Source organism: Lepidochelys kempii, chromosome 8 (assembly GCF_965140265.1).
Source record: "Lepidochelys kempii isolate rLepKem1 chromosome 8, rLepKem1.hap2, whole genome shotgun sequence".
NCBI lineage: Eukaryota > Metazoa > Chordata > Testudines > Cheloniidae > Lepidochelys > Lepidochelys kempii.
In genome coordinates this window covers 149,473-175,467 of record NC_133263.1, presented here as the reverse complement: position 1 = coordinate 175,467, position 25,995 = coordinate 149,473, and the positions used below count along the sequence as shown (strand labels likewise).

At 44.1% G+C, this 25,995-nt stretch overlaps 1 protein-coding gene across 2 annotated transcripts; it reads left to right on the top strand.

The window, feature by feature from the left end:
• The first annotated feature begins 214 nt into the window (after nt 1–214).
• REEP2 (receptor accessory protein 2) lies at nt 215–21,931 on the top strand. Of its 2 annotated transcripts, XM_073355007.1 has the most exons (9): nt 216–360; nt 1,300–1,372; nt 9,628–9,704; nt 10,141–10,261; nt 10,819–10,932; nt 11,455–11,599; nt 12,981–13,141; nt 16,867–17,021; nt 18,034–21,931. In XM_073355007.1, the coding sequence occupies exons 1-8, from the start codon at nt 329–331 to the stop codon at nt 16,939–16,941; spliced, it is 798 nt and encodes a 265-aa protein (XP_073211108.1). In that variant the 5' UTR covers nt 216–328; the 3' UTR covers nt 16,942–17,021; nt 18,034–21,931. The 2 variants fall into 2 exon arrangements, with proteins under 2 accessions (XP_073211107.1, XP_073211108.1); XM_073355006.1 differs by having other exon boundaries at nt 215–360; nt 16,867–21,931.
• Nucleotides 21,932–25,995: the final 4,064 nt, after the last annotated feature.

Here is a 25,995-nt window from a genome sequence, read left to right as displayed (position 1 = left end):
AGGAGGGTGACGGGGGGCGCGGAGCAGGGTCACGGGGCGGCTCTGTGTGGGGGCGCGGAGGAGGGTGACGGGGGGGGGCGCTGCGTGGTTGGCGGGTAGATGGGACACGCCGCGCCGCGCAGGGTTCGCACCGAGGAGACGTTGCTCTTGGGCTGCTCTGGTCCCAGTTTCCCTCCGACGCGGCGAGGCCTACCCTTTAAGAGCCTGGGGTGGGGCCATACTTGCTGCAGGAACCTGCCCTTTAAGGAGCATCCGAGCCTCCGCGGCCGATCGCAGCCGGCTGCTGCGGACCCGCTGCTCTTCGACCGCGAGCCGGCCCGGCTCCGCCATGGTTTCGTGGATCATCTCGCGGCTCGTGGTGTGAGTGCGGGGGTGGCCCTGCAGCCCCCCGGCCCCCTCAGCCCGCGGAGCCGCGGGTCGCACACCAGGGCCGGGGTCCCTCAGGGCCAGCGGCTCTGGGGACCTGTCAGAGTTGCGGAGCCGGCCGCAGCCTCTGCGGCGGGCGTGCGGGGCGCTGCGGGGCCGGGGTGCGTGGGGTGGGGTGGGGTGGGGTGGGGGGGCTCCGTGGGCTTGGTGCGAGCGCCTCTGTCTCGAGAGCTCCAAGCCCTCGCCAGGCGCACGGCGACGCCGCCCCAGCCGCTCTGCCGCCCGGAGCCCACTTGCCGGCCTCAGCTGCGTCTGGCAGGGGGCTCTGGAGGCTTTTCGGGAACGGGGGGGGGTGAGTTTTAGCCGGGGTCCCTGTCAGCACCCCCTTCTCGTAGGAACGAGAGAGAGAACTCGGCCCACCCACGAGAGTCCTCCTGAAAATAGATGAGCGCTGTGAGCTTCATAGGTCAGAGCTAGCCCATTAAAGCCGGCTGCTTGGTTGTCAGCCGTGGCAGCTTAGCACTTGGGCACTGTGCCCATTGCATGAAACGCTGCACAGTTCTTTACTAATGTACCTTTGTGAATAGACTTGAGGTGAATCACTTTGTAACGTGCATTTCATAGTGGTGTAATCCCCACTATCCCCAGCTGCCAGAGGCCTGGAGAGAGAGAGACAGTGGTAGAAAATTCATGGCGCTGAGGCTTTTAGATATAAAAGGAGGGTTTGGTGCCAGTGGAACTGCCCTGGGTGAAAGACTGAGGCGGCTTCAGGCAGGCTGTGAGCACTCTAATAACTGAATCTTATTCCTGAGATCAAAGGATGGGCTAAGCGGAAGGGAACCAAATTAGGATGAGGTGTTGAGATCCACGAGGGGAGGAGCATCAAGCGAATAAGAATGCTGAATAGTTCTCATGGGCTCTGTTTTATTCCAGGCTAATATTTGGCACTTTATACCCTGCATATTCCTCTTACAAGGCCGTGAAGACGAAAAACGTAAAAGAATATGTAAGTGTGAGTCGCCATGTTGCGTTCCCACTGGCAACCTCCCCCCCCCCCCCCCCCCACCCCCACCTGACTCTCATTCTGTTTTCAAGAATACCATACCACACCACACCACCCAAGATCCTCCCCCTCCTGAGACCAGCCTCTTTCCTTCTCTGTATGGGACAAAGCATATCTCCTGTCATTTGGGTGTGTGTGGTGAGCTAGAGGCTAGCCCCACAAGGCTAGGTGTGGATGGAGTATATTCAGACTCTGCCTTGCTAAGTTCAGACACTGACTTCCTCTGACTTTGCTGCTCTGCATCTCCGTTTGCCCATCTGTAAAATGAGAATGCCAGCCTCACAAGCCTGTGAAGGTTAGCTGTTACTGGCCATAATGCTTTACCAGACGTTTCCAACAGAATTCTGCTCACACAATTGGGGCCAGATTTTCAAAGGAGCTCAGCTCCCATCTAAGCATCAGAACAAAGGGATAGGTTTTCAGAAGAGCTCAGCATATTGGGTATTGAGCTCTTTAGGCGTTTTGGCTACAAGTGTTACAGGGGAGCAGTTGGCTACTGAGCAAGCTTGAAAATCTGGTCTATGTTTAGGTACCCATAAGGAAGCAGAACTCTCCTGAAAATCAGGCTGAAGTCATGGGTGCTGAGCACTTGAACATGCAGCTCAAACAGGGTTCAAAAAAGAACTAGATAAGTTCCTGGAGGATAGGTCCATTAGTGGTTATTAGCCAGGATGGGCAGGGATGGTGTCCCTAGTCTCCGTTTGCCAGAAGCTGGGAATGAGCTACAGGGGCTGGATCACTTGATGATTACCTGTTCTGTTCATTCCCTCTGGGGCACTGGCTACTGCCAGAAGACAGGATACTTGGCTAGATGGACTCTTGGTCTGATCCAGTAGGGCCATTCTTATGCTTACTGGGAGGAAAGGGTGGAGGATATTAGTCTATTCTAATGAGGTCAAACAGCAAAGCCCTGGCAGCAGGGACCAGACTGAGCTGGCAAGTAGTGCTGTATCAAAACAATACTTCTCTGGCGGCACCATTTAAGTTCCCATTTAAAACCCCTTACATTTCTGGTCCTGAAGGAAACATGCCCCCATACGTGGATGTCACACTGATTCTCTGCAGACAGACATCTTGGAACAATATCGTTTTAAGAAGGGTGAGCAGCTCCAGAGTTGACAATTTAGTTGTCCAGATAATTCTATTAAAAATATCCAGGTGCTCAAATTTGTCCAAATTGTAGGCTAATATGTAACCCTGGCTTATTGACAGATTTGGAACAAAAGGATATGATGTCATGGAAAGAAGCTGATTTGTCTGGAGTTTTCAAATCCTAAATCTAGTTTGGCAGGAGAGATGGTGAAAGAGTGAAAATATGGTATAATCTGAAAGCATTTCAAAGTCCAAATAGATGAGATGTTTTTCCCTCCCCTCTTCATTGGACTGTGGCTCTCTAGCCCTTTTCTTCTGCCTCCTTTTGTTACTCTTCAGTCTTCTCAGTCTTCTTTAGTTCTCCTTTTGTAGGTCGGATGATTTATTCTGCCCTGTTTCTTCTCTTGAATGGTAAGAGGCTTCTGTCAGGCTGGATTTTCTCCAGTTTCCTTTTAGGGTTTATTTCTCTTTAGTCTCTCCACCCTGGTGGCTTCTGCCCATGGTGTCTCAGTGGTTTGTGATGTGGACTTTCCAGCAGCAAGCAATGAGTGTCCTGATTGGAGGCATGGTGCTCCTCTGAGCATTTCAGAACACCACCTCAGTGGGAGAGGTGATATTTGGCTGGTATTTGGGTGGAATCCAGTCCCCCTTTACTCTTCTTTGCCTGCTTCACTGCTGCTCTAAGAGGAGCAACAACATTGGTGAGTAGGACACTGGTGTGGTGGAGTTGATGTCTGTGGTGTGACTTGTGGTTTTCCTACTTGCAGAACGGCAGAGCCAGGAATGGTATCAACAATGAGTGCTACAGGACCTAGTTCTGCAATGTCTCCTCATTTTTCTTCAGCCTTCTAAAGTTATATGGAGCTTTGTCTATTGAATCCAGCCCACATCAGTGGTGTCAGTTTGAGGGAGAAATGGGTTGTGGTGGAGCAATGTAGAATTAAATGGCACACATTAAATAAATTAAAAAACATTTTACATTTGTGCATTTGATTTTTTTCCCTTCCTAAGTATAGTACTTTGTACTTGTGGTTAGATGTTTGGCTGCGTATGTGTGTTTTTGCCTGAGTGCCGTCCTAGCTTTGCGCAGACAGCTGGCACAGCAGACCTTGAGCGAACCGCCCAGTGACCACAAGATCCATTAAGGTGCGAAGGCACTAGGCCAGGTTTATTGTCGACAAAGCATGGTAGTAGCACCTGGCAGACTTTACGAGGATACTAAGACATGTATGCCCATGACAGTGGATGCAGTTTAGTGAATGGCGGGACTTTTCATTCCCCCCTTGGCTGGACAAAGATACTTCCTTTGAGATACATTTTTATACCTTGATACAAACAAGTTATTACTGCCTCTGACATAGTTAGTTACTTGCCCCTGACGTGGCTAGTTATTACCCATTACCTTGTACATTTTGGTTTGATTAAAACATTTTTATTACATACTGTTATCCTGACCTCATTTTTTAGGAGAGGTCAGTGTGTTCCTGTTATTCTTGGGGAATGTTTTTGTACCATCCATGATATTGGGATGTTCTGGTACCACTTGATATTGGGATGCATGAGTACTCTGTGCTTAGCACTTTTTAGGAATGTGTATTTCTGCAATATCAATCCTGTTCTTGCCAGATTTTGTGAGCAAGTCCTGCCTTATACAAGGCCTCTGATTCAAGGGCTTATGTTTCAGGTTCTCTTCTGACTACATTTCCCCGCTTTTTTTCTTTTTATGGGGAGGATGTTTACCCATCAACCCGGAAAAGCATAATGCATGGACTGAAGATGAACCAGTGGGCCAAACACTGTTATGTGACCATCTTTATTACCCAACTGATTTGGCTCATAATTATTTTCAGCTTTGTGAAACTGTGCCTTTTTACAGCATTAAGTATTACTGGTTTGGACTTTAGTCTGTTGGCACATAACAAATGTGGTCAAGTCCTGAGCACTTGTACCTAAGCTACCACTAATTTTTAGTTTTCTTATCAGTTCTTCTTTGTCTATCAAGATGAGGTTTCATATAGAATTCCCCCATGTTGGATGCAACATTTCAAGTTAAGAAATTGTCATTTCTAATATTTAGAAATTCCAAGGATATCCTAATATTGCCAGCGTGAGACCTGTTATTCTATAAAAGTATGTTAAAAGAATGTGTTATTGGAAAGTCAAGCACTTGAAAGTTAGGAAGTGCTGTTGTTGCCCTATGAATCTGAATAGCTGGCATTTTCTAACTTTCAAATGTTTGACTGTGCAACTTTAATGTTTATAGTATAGGGTTTTGGCTTATAATTTTTAAAATTCCTAAAAGAGTGGTGCTCTAAACACAATTATATTTATTCTTTTCAATTAGCAGTCTGCCAATTATTTAAAACAAAATGCAAAACTAGTTCTTGGTTTGAAAAGCTCAGTCTAAAAAATAGACGACATTGGCAAAAGAAAGAGAAAAGAGAAGAATTTTTACCTGTGCTCATCTCACTTTTTTTTTTTTTTTTTGTATTCCTGTCGTACATGGCCGATTTACCTTACTTGTCCCACTGTCACCCACTTGCCCAATGCTTTTTCTTTTAATTTGTAGCAAACTCAGCTTGTCCCTTTTCCCCGGTTTTTGCAGACAATGATCCCTAGCTTCCCTCCTGGCTTTTTCTCCCACCAAGCAATTGCCTTCTGCCTCTGCAGCACTGAACAGTCCAAGCAGTTAACAGATGGTTGACTCTGTTAACATCAGTGCAGCCTCTAGTTGTGTGCAGTCATCTATTCTGGTGCGGCCCAACAGTTTCTGTCTTTTGGTGGGGTAATGATTGGGATGAAGCAGCCCAGTTTCTTTAAAGGAAAACTGTGTCTTTGATGTAGAAATTTTAGTCAACAGAATAGTGGGTAAAGGAGAATCTGTCACTACACCAGACCCTCGCTAGAATGTGGGGTTCGGGATCCATGCGTGGTACCGCGTTAATGTGGGGACCGTGTTACCATGGATCCTAATTTAAATGTTTAAATTTGGAATCCATCGCCGCGACCACGCTATATGCGAATCCGCGCTCTAGCAATGCGCACTCTAGCAAGGGTCCACTGTATAACTTAATTTGAGCTTTCAGAATGGCTTTGATAAAGCCTCTTGCAAGGGGCTATTGAGGAACTAATTATGAAGATCTATCAGAAAATAAGAGTAGGAATACGTAAGAATGGCCATACTGGGTCAGACCAAAAGTCCATCTAGCCCAGTATCCTATCTTCCGATAATGGCCAATGCCTAGGGTTGCTAACTTTCTAATGCAGAAAACCGAATGCCCCTGCCCCTGCCCCACCACTTCTCTGAGGTCCACCCACTCCATCCCCCCTCCCTCCATTGCTCATTCTCCTCCACCCTTGCTGACTTGCTCATTTTCAACAAGCTGGGGCAAGGGGTTAGGGTTCCTGAGGGGGTGAGGACTCTGGCTGAGGGTGTGGGGTCATAGAATATCAGGATTGGAAGGGACCTCAGGAGGTCATCTAGTCCAACCCCCTGCTCAAAGCAGGACCAATCCCCAACTAAATCATCCCAGCCAAGTCTTTGTCAAGCCTGATCTTGAAAACCTCCAAGAAAGGAGATTCCACCACCTCCCTAGGTAACCCATTCCAGTGCTTCACCACCCTCCTTGTGAAAAAGTTTTTCCTAACATCCAACCTAAACATCCCCCACTGCAACTTGAGACCATTGCTCCTGGTTCTGTCATCTGGTACCACTGAGAACAGTCAAGATCCATCCTCTTTGGAACCCCCTTTCAAGTAGTTGAAAGCAGCTATCAAATCCCCCCTCATTCTTCTCTTCCACAGACTAAACAATCACAGTTCCCTCAGCCTCTTCTCATAAGTCATGTGTTCCAGTCCCCTAATCATTTTTATTGCCCTCCGCTGGACTCTTTCCAATTTTTCCACATCCTTCTTGTAGTGTGGAGCCCAAAACTGGACACAGTCCTCATCAATGTCGAATAGAGGAGAACGATCACGTCCCTCGATCTGCTGGCAGTGCCCCTACTTATACAGCCCAAAATGCCATTAGCCTTCTTGGCAACAAGGGCACACTGTTAACTCATATCCAGCTTCTCGTCCACTGTAACCCCTAGGTCCTCTTCTGTAGAACTGCTGTCTAGCCATTCGGTCCCTAGTCTGTAGCGGTGCATGGGATTCTTCCGTCTTAAGTGCAGAACTCTGCACTTGTCCTTGTTGAACCTTATCTGATTTCTTTTGGCCCAATCCTCTAATTTGTCTTGGTCCCTCTGTAGCCTATCCCTACCTTCCAGCGTATCTACCCCTCCTCCCAGTTTGTCATCTTCAAATTTGCTGCGGGTGCAGTCCATGCCTTCCTCCAGATCATTAATGAAGATATTGAAGAAAAGCAGCCTCAGGGCCAACCATTGGGGCACTCCCCTTGATGCCGGCTTCCAACTGTACATGGAACCATTGATCACTACCCTTTGAGCATGGCGATCTAGCCCACTTTCTATCCACCTTATAGTTCATTTATTCAGCCCATACTTCTTTAACGTGCTGGCAAGAATACTGTGGGAGACCGTGTCAAAAGCTTTGCTAAAGTCAAGAAATAACACGTCCACTGCTTTCCCCTCATCGACAGAGTCAGTTATCTCATCATAGAAGGCAATTAGGTTAGTCAGGCATGACTTGCCCTTGGTGAATCCATGCTGACTGTTCCTGATCACTTTCCTCTCCTCTAAGTGCTTCAGAATTGATTCCTTGAGGACCTGCTCCATGATTTTTCCAGGGACTGAGGTGAGGCTGCCTGGCCTGTAGTTCCCAGGATCCTCCTCCTTCCCTTTTTTAAAGATGGGGACTACATTAGCCTTTTCCCAGTCTTCCGGGACTTCCCCTCATCGCCATGAGTTTTCAAAGATAATGGCCAATGGATCTACAATCTCATCCGCCAACTTCTGGGATCTGGGGTGGGGCTAGGGATGAGGGGCTTGGGGTGCAGAAGGGGGCTCTGGGATGGGGCCGAGGGGTTTGGAGTGCAGGAGGAGGGCTCGGGTTCGGGTGCGGGCGGGGGCTGGGGCCAGGGTGTTGGGGTGCGGGAGGAGGTGTGGGCTCTGGGCGGTGCTGACCTCAGGCAGCTTCCTGGAAGAGGCGACATGTCCCTCCGGCTCGTAGGTGGAGGCGTGGCCAGGGGCTCCACACGCTGCCTCCGTTGCAGGTGCTGCCCTCACAGCTCCCATTGGCTGCGGTTCCCGGCCAATGAGAACTGCAAAGCCGGTGCTTGGGGCAGCACCTGCAGGCGAGGGCAGCGCATTGAGCCTCCCTGGCTGCCCCTCTGCCTAGGAGCTGGACATGCTGGCCGCTTCCTGGGAGCCACGTGGAGCCGGACAGGGAGCCTGTGTGTCCCACAGCAACGCCAACTGGAGTTTTAACGGCCTGGTCAGTGGTGCTAACCGGAGCTGCCAGGGTCCTTTTTTGATTGGGTGTTCTGGTCAAAAACTGGACACCTGGCAACCCTATCAATGCCAAGTGCTTCAGGGGGATGGAACGGAAGAGGTAATCATCAAGTGATCCATCCCCTGTCACCCATTCCCAACTTCTGGCAAATAGAGGCTTGGGACGTCAATAAATGGCCAATTTGCAATATGACAAAAAGTTCAGTGGGACACCCTAAAGTTCTATATTGAGACAAGTGGTATTCAGTACATTGTGGAGGTGTCTGTCAGCTGTGGCTCCATAGTTAAGACTGAGTTTAGGTTTGCAGGAATTCACTCTTATGTATAAGGATATGCTGTATTTTTCTCCAAAATTACAGCACTTCTCTGTTGAGCATAGGATGAATTTTCTTAAAGACTTTATAAGTAAATCCATTTAATTAGTTTGAAATAAAATTAAATTAAGGTGGTTCTTTAAGAAACTTTAGCATCCTATATCAGATCTTATTTTTCTTTCTCCAACATGATCTTATTGACACTCTTCAAACTTACTTCAGCGCATAACCTTCTTCTAGATAATTCCACACAGAATTCCCCTATTTCACAATGGCTACCATCTGCCATTATTCTCAGTGGCATTGAGACTATAAATTGCCTTTAGCAAAGATGGCCACTGCCTCCATTTATGTGCTTCTTGCAGTGCTTCTCTCTACCTCCTGACAACACAGGAGGGCTACCATCTTCCCTGAGGGCATCTTGACTTCTCTCCTATTGGAAACAATGGGAGTTAGTGATGATTTTGAAAAAGGGCAACACTTCGGGAATTTCTCTGAAGGAGAAAACTTTATTCTTCAGTCTCTAACAGATATTCTTTCAGTTATGAATAACACCAAAAAGTGATGATTAATCCTAAATATGTCTTTTCAAAAATTACCCAGTGCACCAAATTCAACAGGGAGGGGAAAATTTGTTAGCTCCAGAGTGTCAAAAAGCAGTCAGGATCCACAAAGAAATATGTCCCTAAAACTTAAAATAATAAAAAAAAAAATCACCAGAAATATCACATGGTAATAGTTTCTATGGGTTTCTTGTTCAATGTTCATTTATAAAACTTTTAATTAAAATGAAAATTCCCAAACAAACTACATCAAAGATGGAATTAAGGTTTAGAGTACATATCGGTAATTTAGAGTAAGAGTAGCAACATGCCTGTAGTACTGTACATATCTCCAAGCATGACAAATCCAGGAAATTCAGGCTTAAAGTTAAAATTAGAAGGAAATCCAAACATGTTGTGATTTGTGGCAAAAAGAAAAATCTAATGTTCAGTCAACGAGTCTTGTTCTAGTTTGGGACTACAAAATTTAAAATGCTGTAATCCTTTGGTTATTTCATGGTGTTACTACAAAATAGAGTTAAGGTTGTTTGGGTGTTCCTAGCTATGTATTTGCATATCTTAATTTGTTTGGATATTTTTTTTTAAGGTTAACCTTAGCTGACAATTTCCTGTGTTCATTATTTCATGTTTTATGCATAATTATGACATCCATTTAATGTGTTCTGTCCTAAATTACTGATACGTACCCTCATCCTTAGGATAAAATTAACATCTTAAGGTGACCAGTCATTTGACAAGGAAAGAATCCCAGTTTTTGGGTTGCATCCTAGTGTTCGTGTTTTTTGGTTTCTAATGGAATAGCTGTCCTTTTACAGGTGAAATGGATGATGTATTGGATTGTGTTTGCCTTCTTCACCACAGCAGAAACACTCACAGATATTGTTCTTTCCTGGTGAGTATCCTGGCTGTTCATTCCATATGGGGAAAGGAGGGAAAGCTCTCAGACACTCTTCTAGGATCAGCTGCTGTGAGGTACAGGAGGAAGGGTCCTCTCCCCTAAAGGACTTTTTTTGTAGCCTTTGTGGTTGGAAGCTTCGACTTAGCCATAAATGCCTGGTGGGCTTCAGAGCCTGAGCTCCAGCCTGAGCCACAACTACAAATGCTGTCTACACAGCTACAAACCCAAGTCTATGGAGACATACCCAGAGAGGCCTCCAGGAGGTGTGTCCCAGAGATTCAGGAAGGGCTCTGTTCCATTGCTGGCCTTGTCATGTTGATTCTGTTCCATTTCCGAATCTTCTCTTTACTAATCCTATCTGTTTTCCACTTTGGACTATCTGTATCTGTCTCTGACCTGCTCTTAATTCCAGCTTCTCCATCTCTCTCAGGTTTCCGTTTTATTTTGAGTTGAAAATCGCATTTGTGATTTGGCTGCTCTCTCCTTACACCAAGGGCTCCAGCGTCCTTTACAGGAAGTTTGTGCACCCAACGCTCTCCAATAAAGAGAAGGTACTTTTCTATTGCCATGGCTATTGACCTGCCCTGGAAGTTGGGTGACTTTTGACCCGTTTAGACCATGATAAAGATCCTGAGGCATCAAGTCTATTTGTGCTGCCTACTTCTCTAAAGCAAGATGGCCAAAGTGCACCCTGTGGAGTATTGCAATGTGACCTGTAGTAGCTGTAATTTTTAGTATAGATGTGTGGCTTGCAGATGTGATGGGTTCCCACATGGACTGCTCCAGCAGCTAGACTGTTTGAATCAAGATGGAAGCCATGCATTCTAGAACCTGTAGCCTGTGCAGGCTGCAACTTCATATTATTGGTGGGCACTGCTCTGCTCCATTTTATGTAAATTAGATATAGTTCACTGCTTTTTGACAAGTTACAAATGCAACCCTCCACTGGGTGCAAGCCTGCTGTGAGTGACAGAAGTAATGCCCAGTAGCTGGTGCTATTGGTCTTGGAGAAAGGTGCCTGATGAGCTTTTGGTTTTTAATGGGGAGGAACTCTGTCCATGCTTGCAACCAGGAATCTAAATGTTGGGTTTCCCCACTTCTTTCCTAGGAGATTGATGAGTATATTACTCAGGCCCGTGACAAGAGCTATGAAACCATGATGCGAGTTGGCAAGAAAGGTTTAAACTTGGCTGCCAATGCAGCAGTTACTGCAGCTGCAAAGGTAACACAACTGTGTGCTACATCCACTTCTTTAGCCTCTGAGATGCCAGTTTGCCCCCAGCAGGATAACTTCCATAGGAACATAGGATTGAAAGAGACCTCCTTGGTCATCAAGTGCATTGTCCTGCTATCAAAGGCAACCATGTCATATAATTCCATTCATAAACTTATCAAATTCTGTTTTAAAACTGTTTACGTTCCTGTTGCTGTGTCCCTCCAGCTGATTCCCTGTTGGCTTGGAGGGAAGCTGGTGGGTGCTGCTGACCTCACTCTCCTCCTGCCTTCCTCCAGTTTGCATTATTCTTCACACAGCACTTCAGCTTGGGGAGGGAATGAGGGGGAGATTGCCCCGGAGCAATCTTCTTTCCTGTTGGCTTCTGGAGCATGCATGTCTCTTCCTCTTGAGTCTCTTTGTGGGGAAGGGGACATTTTCCCGGTCCTTCCATTTTGTCTCTGTGAAGAATCTGAGATGACAGAAGCCATGTATGGGGTATCCATGGCACTAACTGTTGTGTCCTGTTAGGGTCAGGGAGTTCTGTCTGAGAAGCTGAGGAGTTTCAGCATGCAGGACTTGACTCTGATCCGGGATGAAGATACTGTGCATCTACAGAGCCCCAAACCACAGCTGCGCACCTCCACTAGTCGTCTTGAAACCATTGAGGATTCAGGTACATAGTACTCCTGTTAGGCCATTCTATGAGGCCCTGAACAACAGGGGTAAGGGTAGTGTATCGAGGCTTCAAGATAATGGTAAGTGCTGCCAAAGCTTTAGATTTTATGTTTTGAATGCTGCATGTAACACAGGAGTATGAGTTGCCTGTTATTTGGGGGAAAGAGATTTTTGGAGTGAGTTCCCTTACAGATGAATCTGCTGTCATCCCTGGATTTTTTTATTTTTAAAATAAATCTATTTAAAATTAAATTTGAAAATATGACAGCCTACATTAATAGATTATAGTAAATATAGACATTAGTCATTTAAATTCCTGAAAAAATGTTCATACAATACGTGTCCACTACCAAAGTTTTAAAGAATGCCACATCACTGAACTGGTGGAAGTTGCCGGCTATTCACGTGGAACCACAGTGTTTTTTAAAGTACTAAACTGGCTTTTTCAGTAGTAGCCTCTTCTGGAGGTACGAAGAGAATTCTCTTCATTTCGGTTTATTCAATGAGTGCAGTTCAATGTCTAGTTCCTTCAAGGTTAAAAAAAAAATGGGAAAGTGCAAAAGCAGGAAAGCTTGTTTTCCTTTTCCAATCTAAGAGTAGAAACTGGGGGTTAGAGTATGAGCTCTACTAATTCTAAAATCTTGAAGGACATGGTGAACAGAAATGATAGATCAGTTCACAAATTACAGATAATACCTTCCTTCTTTGCTTAATCAGTTTCAAATGCAAAACATGCGATAAACTTTTTTCTTGTGTATCCAGCACATTTAAGGTAGCTTTCTTAAACGTGATTTGTGTCAAGTTCTATTAAAAATGCACAAAAACAGCAAGTAAAAATCAATCCTCTAGTAAATAAGTGCATCATTCACTATTTTCTAACATAGAAGAATGTAAAAATTAAGAGTCTGAAAAATGTTTTAAACTGTAGCAGCTTAAAGTAAATTTGTATAGCTATAGAATATCCTCCTGTTAGCAGAAGTACCAATTTTAGTCTGCAGTTGTGTTTTAATGGTTCTCAGTCAATGAGAATCAACCCCTCTTTAGGAAAATAACTAAAAGGTAAAAATGCAAAATGAGTAAAATTGTTTATTTAAATCAAGATTTCCTGCTTGCTGATTTAAATCATGATGAAAGTCAGTGATTTAAATTGTTTGATGCAAATCAATCCACCCTGGTTAGAGGGCATGAGTATTCTACATTTTCCCCATCCTTCCCAGATTATGAGCATGTTTGCACACTCTTGGGTGTATCCCCCCAGGCCCTGAGTAAGAGCTGCTGACACCTCTGTCTCCTCCTGACAGCCCTGATTGGGAGCCCCTTTTGGATGGACTCGGTACTGAAACATATAAAAGGTGTTTTTGTTTTCTTCTCATCCTTAGCTGCTTCCTGTTACTCTTCAGGAGAAGAGGCCAGTGTGTCTCAAAGGTCAAATGGGGCCCAGTCTGATTCTAGAACAGAACCTTCAGATGAGGATGCAGGAGACAAAACACCGAAACGCACCCAGAGCCTCAAAGCTCCTAAGAAAGTGACAAAAGCTGAGGTGAGCTGGTATATAAATGACATCTTGGGCTGATTGGAGCTGGTTTGCATAGGTGAAATTATAGTAAAGGACAGAATTATCAGATGCATAGATCATGATATGTTGAGGAAGAGTCAACTTGTCTTTTGTAAAGGGAAAAGATAGGGTTAAAAGATAGGAAACAAAGTAGGAATAAAAGGTCAGCTCTCATAGTGAAGGGAGGTAGATAGCAGGGTCCCCTAAGGATCTGTACAACATATTAATAAATGAGGGGGTAAACAGAGTTAGGTGGCAAAGTTTGCAGATGATACAAAATTACTCAAGATAGCGAAATCCAAAGCTGACTGTGAAGAGTTACAAAGGGACCTCGCTAAACTGAGTGACTGGGCAACAAAATCCCAGATGAAATTCAGTGTTGGTAAGTGAAAAGTAATGCCTATTGCAAAACATAATCCCAGCTATAAATAAAAAACGATGGGGTCTAAATTAGCTGTTCCACTCAAGAAAGAGATCTTGGAGTCGTCATAGATAGTTCTCTGCAAACATCTGCTCAATGTGCGGCAGCAGTCAAAAAAAAGTCAACAACGAGGGTCAGAGAATAAAACGGAAAATATCATAAAGCCACTATATAAATTCATGGTATGTCCACACCTTGAATGCTGCATGCAACTGTGGTCGCCCCCATCTCAAAAAAGATATAGTAGAATTGGAAAAAAGTACAGAGAAGAGAGGCAAAAATAATTAGGAGTATGGAACAGCTTCCATATGGGAGAGATTAAGAAGAATGGAACTGGTCAGCTTAGAAAAGAGACGACTAAGGGGGATATGATAGCAGTCTATAAAATCATGAATGGTGTGGAGAAAGTGAATAGGAAAGTGTTGTTTATTCCTTCACATAATTTCATTGGGTGACTCTTGGTTCTTGTATTAATAGGCAGCAGGTTTAAAACAAACATAAGTACTACTTCCACAGGTTGACTGTGCATTGTATGAACTTATTGTCACGGGATGCTGTGAAGGCCAAAACTATAAATGGGTTCAAAAAGAAGTAGATAAATTCATGGAGGATAGGTCCAGCAGAGGCTCTTAGCCAAGATGATCAGGGATGCGAAACAATGAGACTCCCACTTCCCTGGGACAAAAAGAACGAAGAGTACCTGTGGCAGCTTAGAGACTAACAAATTTATTTGAGCATAAGCTTTTGTGGGCTAAAACCCACTTCACCAGATGCATGCAGTGAAAAATAAAGTAGGAAGATACATATTTTACACACACACACACACACAACCTGGAAAAATGGGTGTTGCCATACACACTATAATGAGAGTGATCAATTAAGGTGAGCTATTATCAGAAGGAGAAAAAAACCTTTTGTAGTGATTATCAGGATGGCCCATTTCCAACAGTTGACAAGAATTGAGAGTAACAGTAGCAAGGGAAAATAAGCATGGGGAAATAGTTTTACTTTATGCTCTGGAAATTTCCACTACATGCATCTGAAGAAGTGGGTATTCACCCAAGAAAGCTTATGCTCCAATATGTCTGTTAGTCTATAAGGTGCCACAGGACTCTTCGCCACTTTTACTTTGTGTAATGACCCATCCACTCCCAGTCTTTGTTCAAGCCTAAGTTAATGGTGTCCAGTTTGCAAATTAATTCCAATTCAGCAGTCTCTCATTGGAGTCTGTTTTTGAAGGTTTTTTGTTTTAATATTATGACTTTTAGGTCTGTAATCAAGTGACCAGGGAGATTGAAGTGTTCTCCGACTGGTTTTTTAATGTTATAATTCTTCACGTCTGATTTGTGTCCATTCTTTTACGTAGAGACTGTCCGGTGTGGCCAATGTACATGGCAGAGCGGCATTGCTGGCACATGATGGCATATATCCCATTGGTAGATGTGCAGGTGAACGAGCCTCTGATGATGTGGCTGATGTGATTAGGTCCTATGATGGTGCCCCCTGAATAGATATGTGGACAGAGTTGGCAACGGGCTTTGTTGCAAGGATAGGTTCCTGGGTTAGTGTTTTTGTTGTGTGGTGTGTGATTGCTGGTGAGTATTTGCTTCAGGTTGGGGGGCTGTCTGTAAGCAAGGACTGGCCTGTCTCCCAAGATCTGTGAGAGTGAGAGATCGTCTTTCAGGATAGGTTGTAGATCCTTGATGATGCGCTGGAGAGGTTTTAGTTGGGGGCTGAAGGTGACGGCTAGTGGCGTTCTGTTACTTTCTTTGTTGGGTCTGTCCTGTAGTAGGTGACTTCTGGGACAGTTGCTGTCAGGAAACTTTTACTGATAGATCCAGCCTGTGTCTTAAGTCTTAGAAATGCCCTAGATAGATAAATTGATCCTGCTACTCCCCTTTTGGCCTTTTTTCAGATAGGAGTGGATGGTTCTTATGCCTTCCATCCTTCAATCACATCTCTAAGCCTAGCCACACACTAGAATTGGGTGCATTTATGCTCAATATAGTTTCCATTCTAACCCCCTCTTTTCAGATGCTCATAACTCTGAAACTTTTGTTTTTTGAGCTGAAACTTTCCAAGCTTGGGTTCTTGCTGCAGGTCTCCACCACCATGATAATTTGGATTACAAATGATAAATACTTTTTCTTCCTTTTGTAAAGGTGGGGGCCATTTTTTGCTCCGTCTAACTCAAGCTCCTAAACTTTGAAACATTTAGTGATGGATTGATGATTTTAATTGCACCACTTGTAGTAACATTGTAGTTTAAATGTTAATGCAATGTTAAGACTGGGTATGCTGCCCACTTGGTGGTCTAGTTACTTGCTGAGCAAAATGCCTGATCTGATGAGATGCTTGAAACCTGCCTGGATTTCTGATCCTAGAAGCTTCTCTGGCTTGATCCTTCTACTCTCTTCCCTAAAAGGCCCTGTGGCCTAGAACAGTGAGCATAAACTGCTGTGAAGCAGGAGGGCCAGATTCTATTGCAATTCTCCTATTAATGGGTGATCTATAAAGTGCAGGGGGTCAGGGGCAAGGAAATAGGGATTGTGCCCTTTTCTGCTGCTTCATGATGCATATAGAAAGCAAGGTCTTTTCAGGAAGACTTGTTTCTTCTGCTTGGTCTTTCTTCAGAACTTTCAAGTCCAATTTCTGTTGTTTTGTTGTGGGAATTCTTGGACACTTTTTCAGAAACATGCTTTGGGCAACTTCTCAGCTCTGTCAATGGTGTCAGTCTTCACAACTCACTGAAACCACTCCCCTCTCTAAGGATCTGGAATAAGATAGGCAATTGTAGCAGAGTGTACAAACTAGTTCAAGACATTAATGCCTCTCTTTCTGGAAGAGCAGGATTGTGGGTACTATTTAGAACCAGAAAAGTTGGAATAGAGACTAATGATCAATTTGAAACCTAGTCTCTCTCTCCGCCCCTCCTGCCCCCAAACCACTCCTAGTCTCAAGGTCCCCTTCTGATTCTTGTTTTTTCCTATTAAATTTTCCTGTGGTTTAAAATATTTTTCATTCCCTGTTGCTGTGTGAAAGACCCACTGAAACAACAGAAAACTTAATGACTATACAGTGGCACTGACAAAAAAAAGTTAAAAAATATCAAGCAGAAGTCAGATGTTTGTCCCTTCAGCCATGTTTTAAGGGGTCAGCATATTGGACTGAATAGACTCCTTGTGTTCTGACAACCCTCCTTGCTGTGTTGTTGATCTATGCTCCCCCTCCTTTCTGCTCTGTACTTGTGCCCTACATGAACTGATAGTTTCTCTGTTTTCTTTTGCAGCCTCCACTAAAGAGTGTGAAAGCTCGCCCCAAGAAGAAAGCTGCAGGCTCCATTGCTGCTGGGGAGTCAGCCTAAGGACACCCTCACCCATCTGTCCCAGGATTTGCCTGTCACTTTGAAGGGACACTTACCAAAGGAAGGGAGCAGAGATACATGTACATAACAGCTACTTCTTTGTAGAGCTCATTCCAAGGCGGGGTGGCAGGGATTCAGCATGTGGAGTGGAGGATGCACATCCTCAGGAATTATTTAGTCTTCATCTCTCTGTTGGAGAGAATGTTGATCTACCTGTACATAGCCTGTTGCTTTGGGATCCCCTCTCTGCATAACCCTAATAGGGAAACTCTGCTGGAAGAACTGATTATTATTATTCTTAACATAGCGCAATGTGCCTCAGGTGGCACGTGACCAGGATTCACTACCAAATTTGGTCTGCTGGTTAATTAGGGTTAGAGCCATCCCTTGTGCAGAGGCTGGAACAAATATTCAGGATGGGGCCACTGAAGTTCCATTTGGGGTGGAGAGCTCCCGAAAATGTCTCACATCAGCCTGGGCATTCTCCTGAAGCTACTGAGGGGAATTATTGGTAGGAAGTGCCTGTAGCAAAGTGGCTGGTACCAGTTCCTTTGTAATTCAAGCCCATTCTCGTAGGGAAGGGGACTGAAGCAATATGTGGCTCATGCTTTCCAGTTTCATTCATGATTGACTTGTAGGACGAGTGGGATTGTGTCCGGGTTCCAGCATATGCTGCAGATGGACTCTCGGGAAGTGAGGATGAACAGCTTTCTTTGCTTTTCAGGGAAAAGGAAGAGCAGGGAGGGAGCTGAGACTCCACAGTGGCTAGGAGGACATGAGTGAGTGTGTGTGCATGCTGGAGTATATACAAGTGTCTGCTGGAGAACTGACTACTTGGCACTCCTGGAGTTTGTGGTCCTGTCTCCAGAATTGCTTGAATTTTATTTTGGATTCCATAGTCCAATCCAATTCCTGTATGGATGATGTCAAAGCGTGTGTGTGTGTTAGGCAATGCAGGGGCCAATGAGCCTCTCCTGGCAGTGCTTTGGGTGGACTGTGAGGATGTTACATTCACAGCCAATGGCTGAACTCCACAGCACCCCGATGCTAGTTACCTGAGAACTAATCTGACAAATTCTTTCATTCTAACAGATGACACTGGAAAACCTGGCTCAATGCAGTCTGCAGACTTACTTGAATAAGTGTGAGGTGGAACAAAGCTAGAGGCCCTTCTATCCCAACTCGGAAGGCTCCAGGAGAGCCAATCCACAGGGCGTGAGAGTTTACAAATAACTAAAGTATGAAAACTTCATTATCCTGATACCAGGACTCCATTCTTCAGTTGGGGGGAAAAATTCAGTATTGGGATTGATCAATCCTTCTGCTGCATCTCACTCCAGCCCTTGAACAACTCTTCATGTATTTAACAATGTGCCAAATCCATCAGTCTCCTGGAACCTGAGCAACATGTAAGATTCAAGCCAGAAATACATTTGGATATGGGGTATGTAATGAGGGGGTTGGACGTCAGTAACACTCTCATTTAAAAAAAAACAAAAAACCTTTTGAGGTGAGTCAATGCAAGCTATACTGGACACCAATATGTTGAGAATAGCTGAAGGGATTCCCCCTTCCTCTGGGTGAGAACACATCCTAACCTGTACCCATCAGTAGATCTTTCCTAACGTCTCTTGGTGGGGGGATCCAGAAGATGAATAGGGCCCCTCATTATCACTATTATCACTTGACTAATGTCTTGGAGATGAATATTTGGTGGCCTTGATTTTTCACTGAGATTAGCTGCCAAAGGACCTTTCCTGCCTATTAAAGACCATTCTCTCTGTAACCCTAACCGTTCTCTCTGTATTTTAGGAGTATGGATTTCCCCCTATTTCTGTGGCCTACTTTCTCACTTCTAAAACTATGGCAAAGCTCTTAGCCTAAACACCTAGTTGTTACGTTGTAGGCAGTGTATAGGAACACCCCTGTAGCTTTCTTCAATTGCTTATAACTTTGTCAAGACTGCCACCTTTTGGGCTGAAATTTTGCACGTTTGTTCTTGGCCTAGGCATAAATTTTATGAAAAGCTCATCTCTTTCAAATACAAAGAGTGAAGGGATAAAATTTTTGCCATTTAAAAAAAAAAAACAATCACCAACAAGCATACTGATCAATTCTGATGTTTTGGTAGGCTGTGGAAGAATCTTGTAATTTGTCAGGGATGCTAGCCCTGTGTAATAGATAAGGTGGTCTGGTGAAAGTCCTCTTTGATTTGGCTGAGGCATTAAGATTTACAAACTTACTTTGTGCATGTGCATTGTATTTTTTTTCTTAATAATTATCTACCAATGTTCCACTGTTACTGCACTTGCATGTGTATCTGTCTAAGTGGAAATTCTCATTCAGGATACAATCTCTTACCGTTTTGTGATCTGGAACTGCATAAGAAAGTGAAGAGGAACTTTTTATTATATAGAATGACATGTGGCGGTGCATTTGGAAAGAGACTTGACTGTGAAGGTGCCATGTCCAAGTCTATTCTATATTGGACAGGACAGGGCAATTATGCTGTATATAGTAAGTAGCTTTGTATGATCAAATTTCATCAGTTTTTTTGTTTGTTTTTTAACCTAAAAATCTCCATATCAAATGCTGTGTTAAAAAACTGCAGGACTCAAGTCTGGGAATACCAAGGGTAAGGCAGCCCATATTCTACTTCCAACCTCCCATTGTCCTCTTTATTGCATATTAATTTCCATACAAACTCTAATTACATGATCCTCATACTATCACTTTCCACAAGACCTCTGCCTTGCTCACTCCAGAAGCTGGACAGTGTGAACTGAAGGAGGTAAGTTTATCCAGTGAATAAGGCAGAGGCTCCTTTCCTGTCTTTGTGGAGGAGTTGGCTGGTGTGCAGTGTATGGGGAAAGGAACCACACACTGAACAATTATAATAAAAAATAAGCATGAAAGAGCTGCTTCGTTCACTCTGCACGATCCATTCTGTATGTTGAAAGGGGCAGTGGATCTCTGGGAAAATTGATATGTAATCATGCAGTTAAATTCTGCATTGTAATCTGTGCACAGCCACATTAGGGGCAGAGCTGAATGCATAGCCTTAACTGTCATTTTCTGACCTATGAGTGCTTCACTCTTTAGCCTTAAAATTTCTTTATGATAGCCTTTTGAATATGAATTGCATTAGTCTCTGTTATCTATCAAATAGTATCTCCGTTCTGCAGCTGTCTTTCGTTTTTATCCTTGAAGGTCAGGCTAGCATCACTGTAATTATGTATTGTAGAAAGTGCAGAGGGGGATAGCAGCTAAGGTACTGTCACTGTTGAGAGTAAAATTCACCCTTTTTCTGCTCTATTGATCCAGCTTGGGAAGCCCAGATTGTGGGTATCTAAAGATCGGTGTCCTGGCTGGATAGTTGCAAACATGAGTTTGTAGGCACTAGTGGGGCATGGAGGGCAACTTTGCTACCAGTGCAGAGAGAAGATTAATAGAGTGGTGGTACCAGCTCCATTGTCTGGAATAGCAGCACCACGCTGTCGTCCTCAACTCCTTCCACCAGTGGCCTCGTGCACTTTCTAGTCTCTGAATGTGTCTGTGGGAGGTAGAATTAGGAATACTGTGTCAGAGAGGTACATGCAACCCACTGGAGAATGAAGCAGTGAGGCAACATTGCCATATCCATGCTAGGCAAAGGATTTGTGACCTTTTGGGGATCAAAAGTTACCTCCCCTTGCTCACTGACCCTCTGGTGAATTGGTCAGCAATTCATCTTCTGCCTCTTTCTCTTTATTGAGCTCTTAGCACTACTCAGCAATTAGTGCTGCTCTTGTTGTCTCTCGCTTGCTGCCGCCAACCCCTGCCCTTCCAAAGTAGGGATTTTGGTTACTTTTAAGGGCTCCAGCCTCAGGGGCCTGGTCTCCTTCTGACTTCCTGTGCTAGGTTAATAGAAAACAAAGTTGATATTTAGCACTACACAATCATTAATCTCCAAGCTGTCAGCAAAGGTGGGTCAGTATTCCTGTCCCCACTTTACATGGAGGTTTAATGACTTAGCTGAGGTCACAGTGTGAGACCATGGTGGAGCCAGAAATAGAACCCAGGTCTCTTGAACTCCACATCTTGTTCCCTATCTCCTGGGCCAGGAGGCAGCAGAACATGACTCTTATTCTTAGCAAGAATAAAACCTCAGCATGGCCAATGTGCCCTGCTGTCAGCTTCCAAAGTGAGCACCAGAGGGAGGCTAGGCCTGATCTTCATATGGGATGTAAAGGCTTTGACCAGGTAGATCAAAATCTAATTAAACACCCATGTGACAGTTTACAATCCGTTCCCAGCCACGGTTTTAAGTATGGATGGGTAGCAGTGTGTATAACCTCTTTCCCTTAATGAAAGCTTTCCACTTGCTGCTTCAGTAACATGCTTCCTAGCTGCTGTACCTACAACACCATTATGTGGCAGAAAATGCTGAGACTGCCCCACATTCAGTGGTTTTCTCAGGGCTCAGAATGTTGCAGGTGAATTGTTATATGTTAGGTTCTGCTGCAAAGTAAAGACTTATTGCACTCAATAACACCCCTACACCCAGTTACTTATATGCCTAGATGCAGAGATGTAAGTGGTATGATAGGAGAAGAAATGACTCTCAGGTGTTCCTTACTCATAGGATGAGTAAGCTATAGCACATTAGGTTCATGAAATCTGCACTGGAGGCAGCTTCACTTGTGGTTCCTACTCACATAAAGAGGAATTGCCATATTTCCACCACAAGAGCCCATGTCATGCTGCTGGAGAAGGAAACCTTGAGCCATGTTTTCTTTTCCTTATGAAACATGGTGATCTTGCATCCTGCTGCGTAAGAAGGGAAAGTTGTACCATTCCAACTGTCATGCTTTGTCCCTGCTCCCATACCAAGTTCTGCTGCAGACTGAGGAGGAGGAAATGTTATGCCTGTCTGTCTTAGGGTTTTATATAGCTGCCCATCGCTGTTGTATCTGAGCACCTTCCACATAAAATTATTGTTGATAGCAAAGGTCCTAGTGCACTTTATGGAATCTCTGGCATCTCCCTCCCCCCTTTTTTTTTAACTAAAAACTCTGATTGGAGGGTGGAAGATTTTGGTTTGTGGATGGGTTTTTTTAGATTTTCACTCTTTTTGTTGGTAGGGGTATCAATATTGTCATTCTGATGGTGAAAAGGGTTTTTCAAAGAGTGCTCCTCTTCCCCATCCTGATGCAAGAAGATCCACCCATCTGTCTATTTATATGGCCCTTATCTCCATAGTATCTGAATGCCTCTCTCCTTCCATATTCCTGTTGGGAGAGTACTTCCTCCACAAGGCCCCCACCCATGTTACCACCGCTCCTTGAAGAGCTATTGTTCCTGAGAACACTTAGTTCCCACCACTTGTGCTTTTGAGCTTTAATTCTTGTCTAAGCTTGTCATCTTAAATTATGAGACGTCCTTTGTGTGATGTTCTGTACAATATGGAGCACAATGCTGGCCCACAAAACATCCCATGAACCACCATGTCCTGCTGCCTAACTAGGAAATGCAATACCCCATGCTTGTGAAACTCTGAGAACCAATGTCCCATTGCCTGATGGGGAAAATCCAAGCCCTCGTGACCCACATGTAGTATAGGAAACATGGTCTGCTGCCTAAGGAGTAAACTCCCTACCTCACTTGCCAAGAATATTCACATTCTATTCCCTAATGAGAATACTGTACCATCATCCATCTGAGAGGGAAAATCTGCTGCTGCCTAATGGGGAAATGCTGTATCACACTCCATGAGAAACCATCCCTCTTCCTGGGATGCATTCTAGCTTTCCTCACCACATCACCAAGCTACTGGGACTCCACATACCATGTAACTTCTTGATTTTGTGTGTAAAACAGGCTTCTGGAAGCTCAACAGCTGCAGGGGATAGTGTTAGCATTCTGAAGCGACGTATGAGTGTCTCTGGTGTAAGTGCTTAGAGCTGGGGTGTGTGTGTGTGTGTGTGTGTGTGTGTGTGTGTGCGCTCATCGTTAGTGTTCCAGAGAGTGTGCATGTACACCCATCAGTGTTGCTTCTTGAGCCTCTGGTACTGTCTCACCAGAACAGGGTTCATGCAAAGATTCAGGAAGGCTTGTGTTAGTTTCCTGTAAGATTTCTATAAATATTGTTTATAAATGTTAGTAATCCCAGGGGTCCCTAGAGACTTCTAAACTCAAGGCCAAGGGGTCCCAGAGAGGTCTTAAGAGGTGTCCAGAGCAATGTGTATTTGGGAACAATTGGTTTGTATGGTGACTGAGTGATCCTTCCACTTTCTGTAGCAGCTGAGACCTTTTCACGTGGGGGGGTGGGGGGGGGAGAATATAGGTCACACAAATTGTAAAGGTATGTCCAAAGAATGTATTTGAATCAGTTTGAGCCTTAAGCACAGCTTCCACGCTGCAGCCCACAGGTTAGATCCTGACTACCCACAACACCTCTGATTATTTCAGGAAGGGCAGGGTGGTGTTAGTCTCTTCTGTCACTCTAAGTAGTAAATACATATGGGGCAAATACTGAAAGGAGTGAATGCCCAGTGACGACCTTAGGCTGAGAAATGGATTTTTTTCCTGGGAAACCCTCAGCTGTATTTGGGGCCAAAATGATTAATTGTAAGGCTTGAGCTTTAGGTTTCTGAGGATGACTCATGTTTGAACAAGTGTAGCAAAGTCAAATAGCAAAACTGCCACTGTTCTGTTTGCAGTGAAGAGTTGGAATCAGAAATAATATGGAATGTAGACAAAAATCCACATCTGCCTCAGTTTCTTTTTAATGTTGTTGGTAAATGTGAATCTGTGCTGTTATCACCAAAACCTTTTCATAAGCTCTCTGTGCACAAACGCTCTTCCTTCCGTGGAATTCCTATGCTGCTCACTTTGTATCCTCTCATGTCCTAGGTCCATTTATCACATCCTTCCTTATATTAAAGGAAGCATGTCCAGTCTGCTGGATACCAGGACAAAATCCCACTTTTAATACAGTTTGTTTGGTATTGAGACATAGAGGCTAGTGCAAATTCTGCACAAAGGCTTATCCTCTTCCTCCTTGATTCACCGCCACCCACTGCCAGGCTCCCACTGATGCCCATTTCACTATGAGAATCCAAGTTCAATCTTCTGGAGGCTAACCTTAATCCTGATGTTCTGTTCTCATTGGATTCTCCATCATTTATTCTGCAAGACCTGGTTTCAGGCTGGGCCCAGAGCTGAATTTAAGTAACTCTCTTGCACCAGCATATGTCCATGGCATCTCCCGTAGTGACTTTTGGTTTGGGGGAAAATTTACTTGTTGCAAATACTTCCTTTGGAAGATAAGACAGTTTTCTGTTTACATCTGTCCTTGTGTGGTTAATGCTCTTGCAGGGCTACCAACCATCTGCAAGGATGAGGAGGTGGGAGTTAGGTTGGAGATTCACAAGTCTATTGTATGTAACGGCCTGAGCCTCCTCCAATGCTAAACTCCCCAAGCAACCCTTCTCTGAAATAATGTCCCTAATAGGAGTGTTAGAAATACCTTTAGTTTGAATTGAATCCCATCAAAGACGTACAGAGATAGGGAATTCTTTCTCTGCGGCAAGCTCAAGGAGTAGTAGAGTCAAGAAGAATGAGCAAGTGTCTGGCCATAAGCAATAGTGTCACAGTTCAACTACAATGAATGATTTAACAGAAATTAACCCTTAAGCATCTATACACAATTACCTTTGTAATTATTGATTTGGCTGGCAGGCTGGAAAATGCCAGTCTTCTAAAGTCTAATGATGATTTAGTAACATTAATGCAATCTAAAATATGTTCTTCTGTTGTTCAGGGCAAGGCCTTGGGCTAGACTGCTCTGTACTGCCATGCAGGAGACCAGAATATAATTCTTGTTCCTGAGGATGGAAGAGCTTTGCAATCCCATGCCATGCAGGTGTTATGGGTTGGAGTTTGTCTATTTCCTGGGGCAGGGAGTGCCTGTTTTGCTATACAGCAGAGAAATATTGGATGTATGCTCTCCAAGGCCAATTCCTGAGACCAAAAGTGAAGAGAACTGCAGGCAGCATCGTTTGGTAATGCACGTTGGATGGAATAATTTAAACTATGCATATACCTTACCAGGTTCTAACATAACTGAAATAACCTGGGGGGAAGCAACACTGGATAGCCTCACTGAAGACCTTTACTCAACATGCAGATAAACCCCCCCCACCACCACCACCAACCCCTACAATGTTAGGATGCATAAGGAATGGGATGGAGAATAATTCTGAAAATATCAGAGTCATAAAGTGTAGAACTGGAAGGGACCTCCATAGGTCACCTAGACCAGTCACCTGCACTCAAGGCAGGACTAAGTAATAATTAGAGCATTCTTGACAGGTGTTTGTCTAACCTGCTCTTAAAAACCTCCAGTAACAGGGATTCCTCAAACTCCTTAGGCATTTTGTTCCAGTGCTTAACTACTCTGACAAGAAGTTTTTCCTAATGTCCAACCAAAACCTCCATTGCTGCAATTTAAACCCATTGCTTCTTGTTCTATCCTCAGAGGTTAACAACAACAATTTTCAATCCTCCTTGTAACAACCTTTTATGTACTTGAAAACTGTTATCATGTCCTCCCTCAGTCTTGACCTTTATTCATTTTTGTTGCTCTCCTCTGGACTTTCTCCAATTTATCTACATCTTTCCTGAAATGTGGTGCCCAGAAGTGGACACAATACTCCAGTTGAAGCCTTATCAGCATGGAGTACAGAGGAAGAATTACTTCTAGTATCTTGCTTACAACACTCCTGCTGATATATCCCAGAATGCTGTTCACTTTTTTTGCAACAGTGTTTTTTGTTAACACCCTTGAAGGATCTGCACAAACTGTCTCTTGTTTTAATACCTTTTCACTTAGTGGGTAGGAGATGTCTAAATCTTAAGTAGATCACAATTTTTATGTTGCTATTTTTATGACTACCTTTTAAGCTGACAGACTCCACTATTTTAATTTTGTGGTGATTATTTTCCCCTTTAATATTTTTTGCCAACATTTTAAGTGGAGATAAATTATTTTGATCAAAATCATGTCTAAAC

Excerpts from the sequence above, each read along its gene's own strand:
- REEP2 (XM_073355006.1), top strand. The coding sequence starts at position 329 with ATGGTTTCGTGGATCATCTCGCGGCTCGTGGT. Across the intron at positions 1,373-9,627 it reads CGAAAAACGTAAAAGAATAT|GTGAAATGGATGATGTATTG; the intron begins GTAAGTGTGAGT and ends GTCCTTTTACAG. Across the intron at positions 10,262-10,818 it reads CGCTCTCCAATAAAGAGAAG|GAGATTGATGAGTATATTAC; the intron begins GTACTTTTCTAT and ends CTTCTTTCCTAG.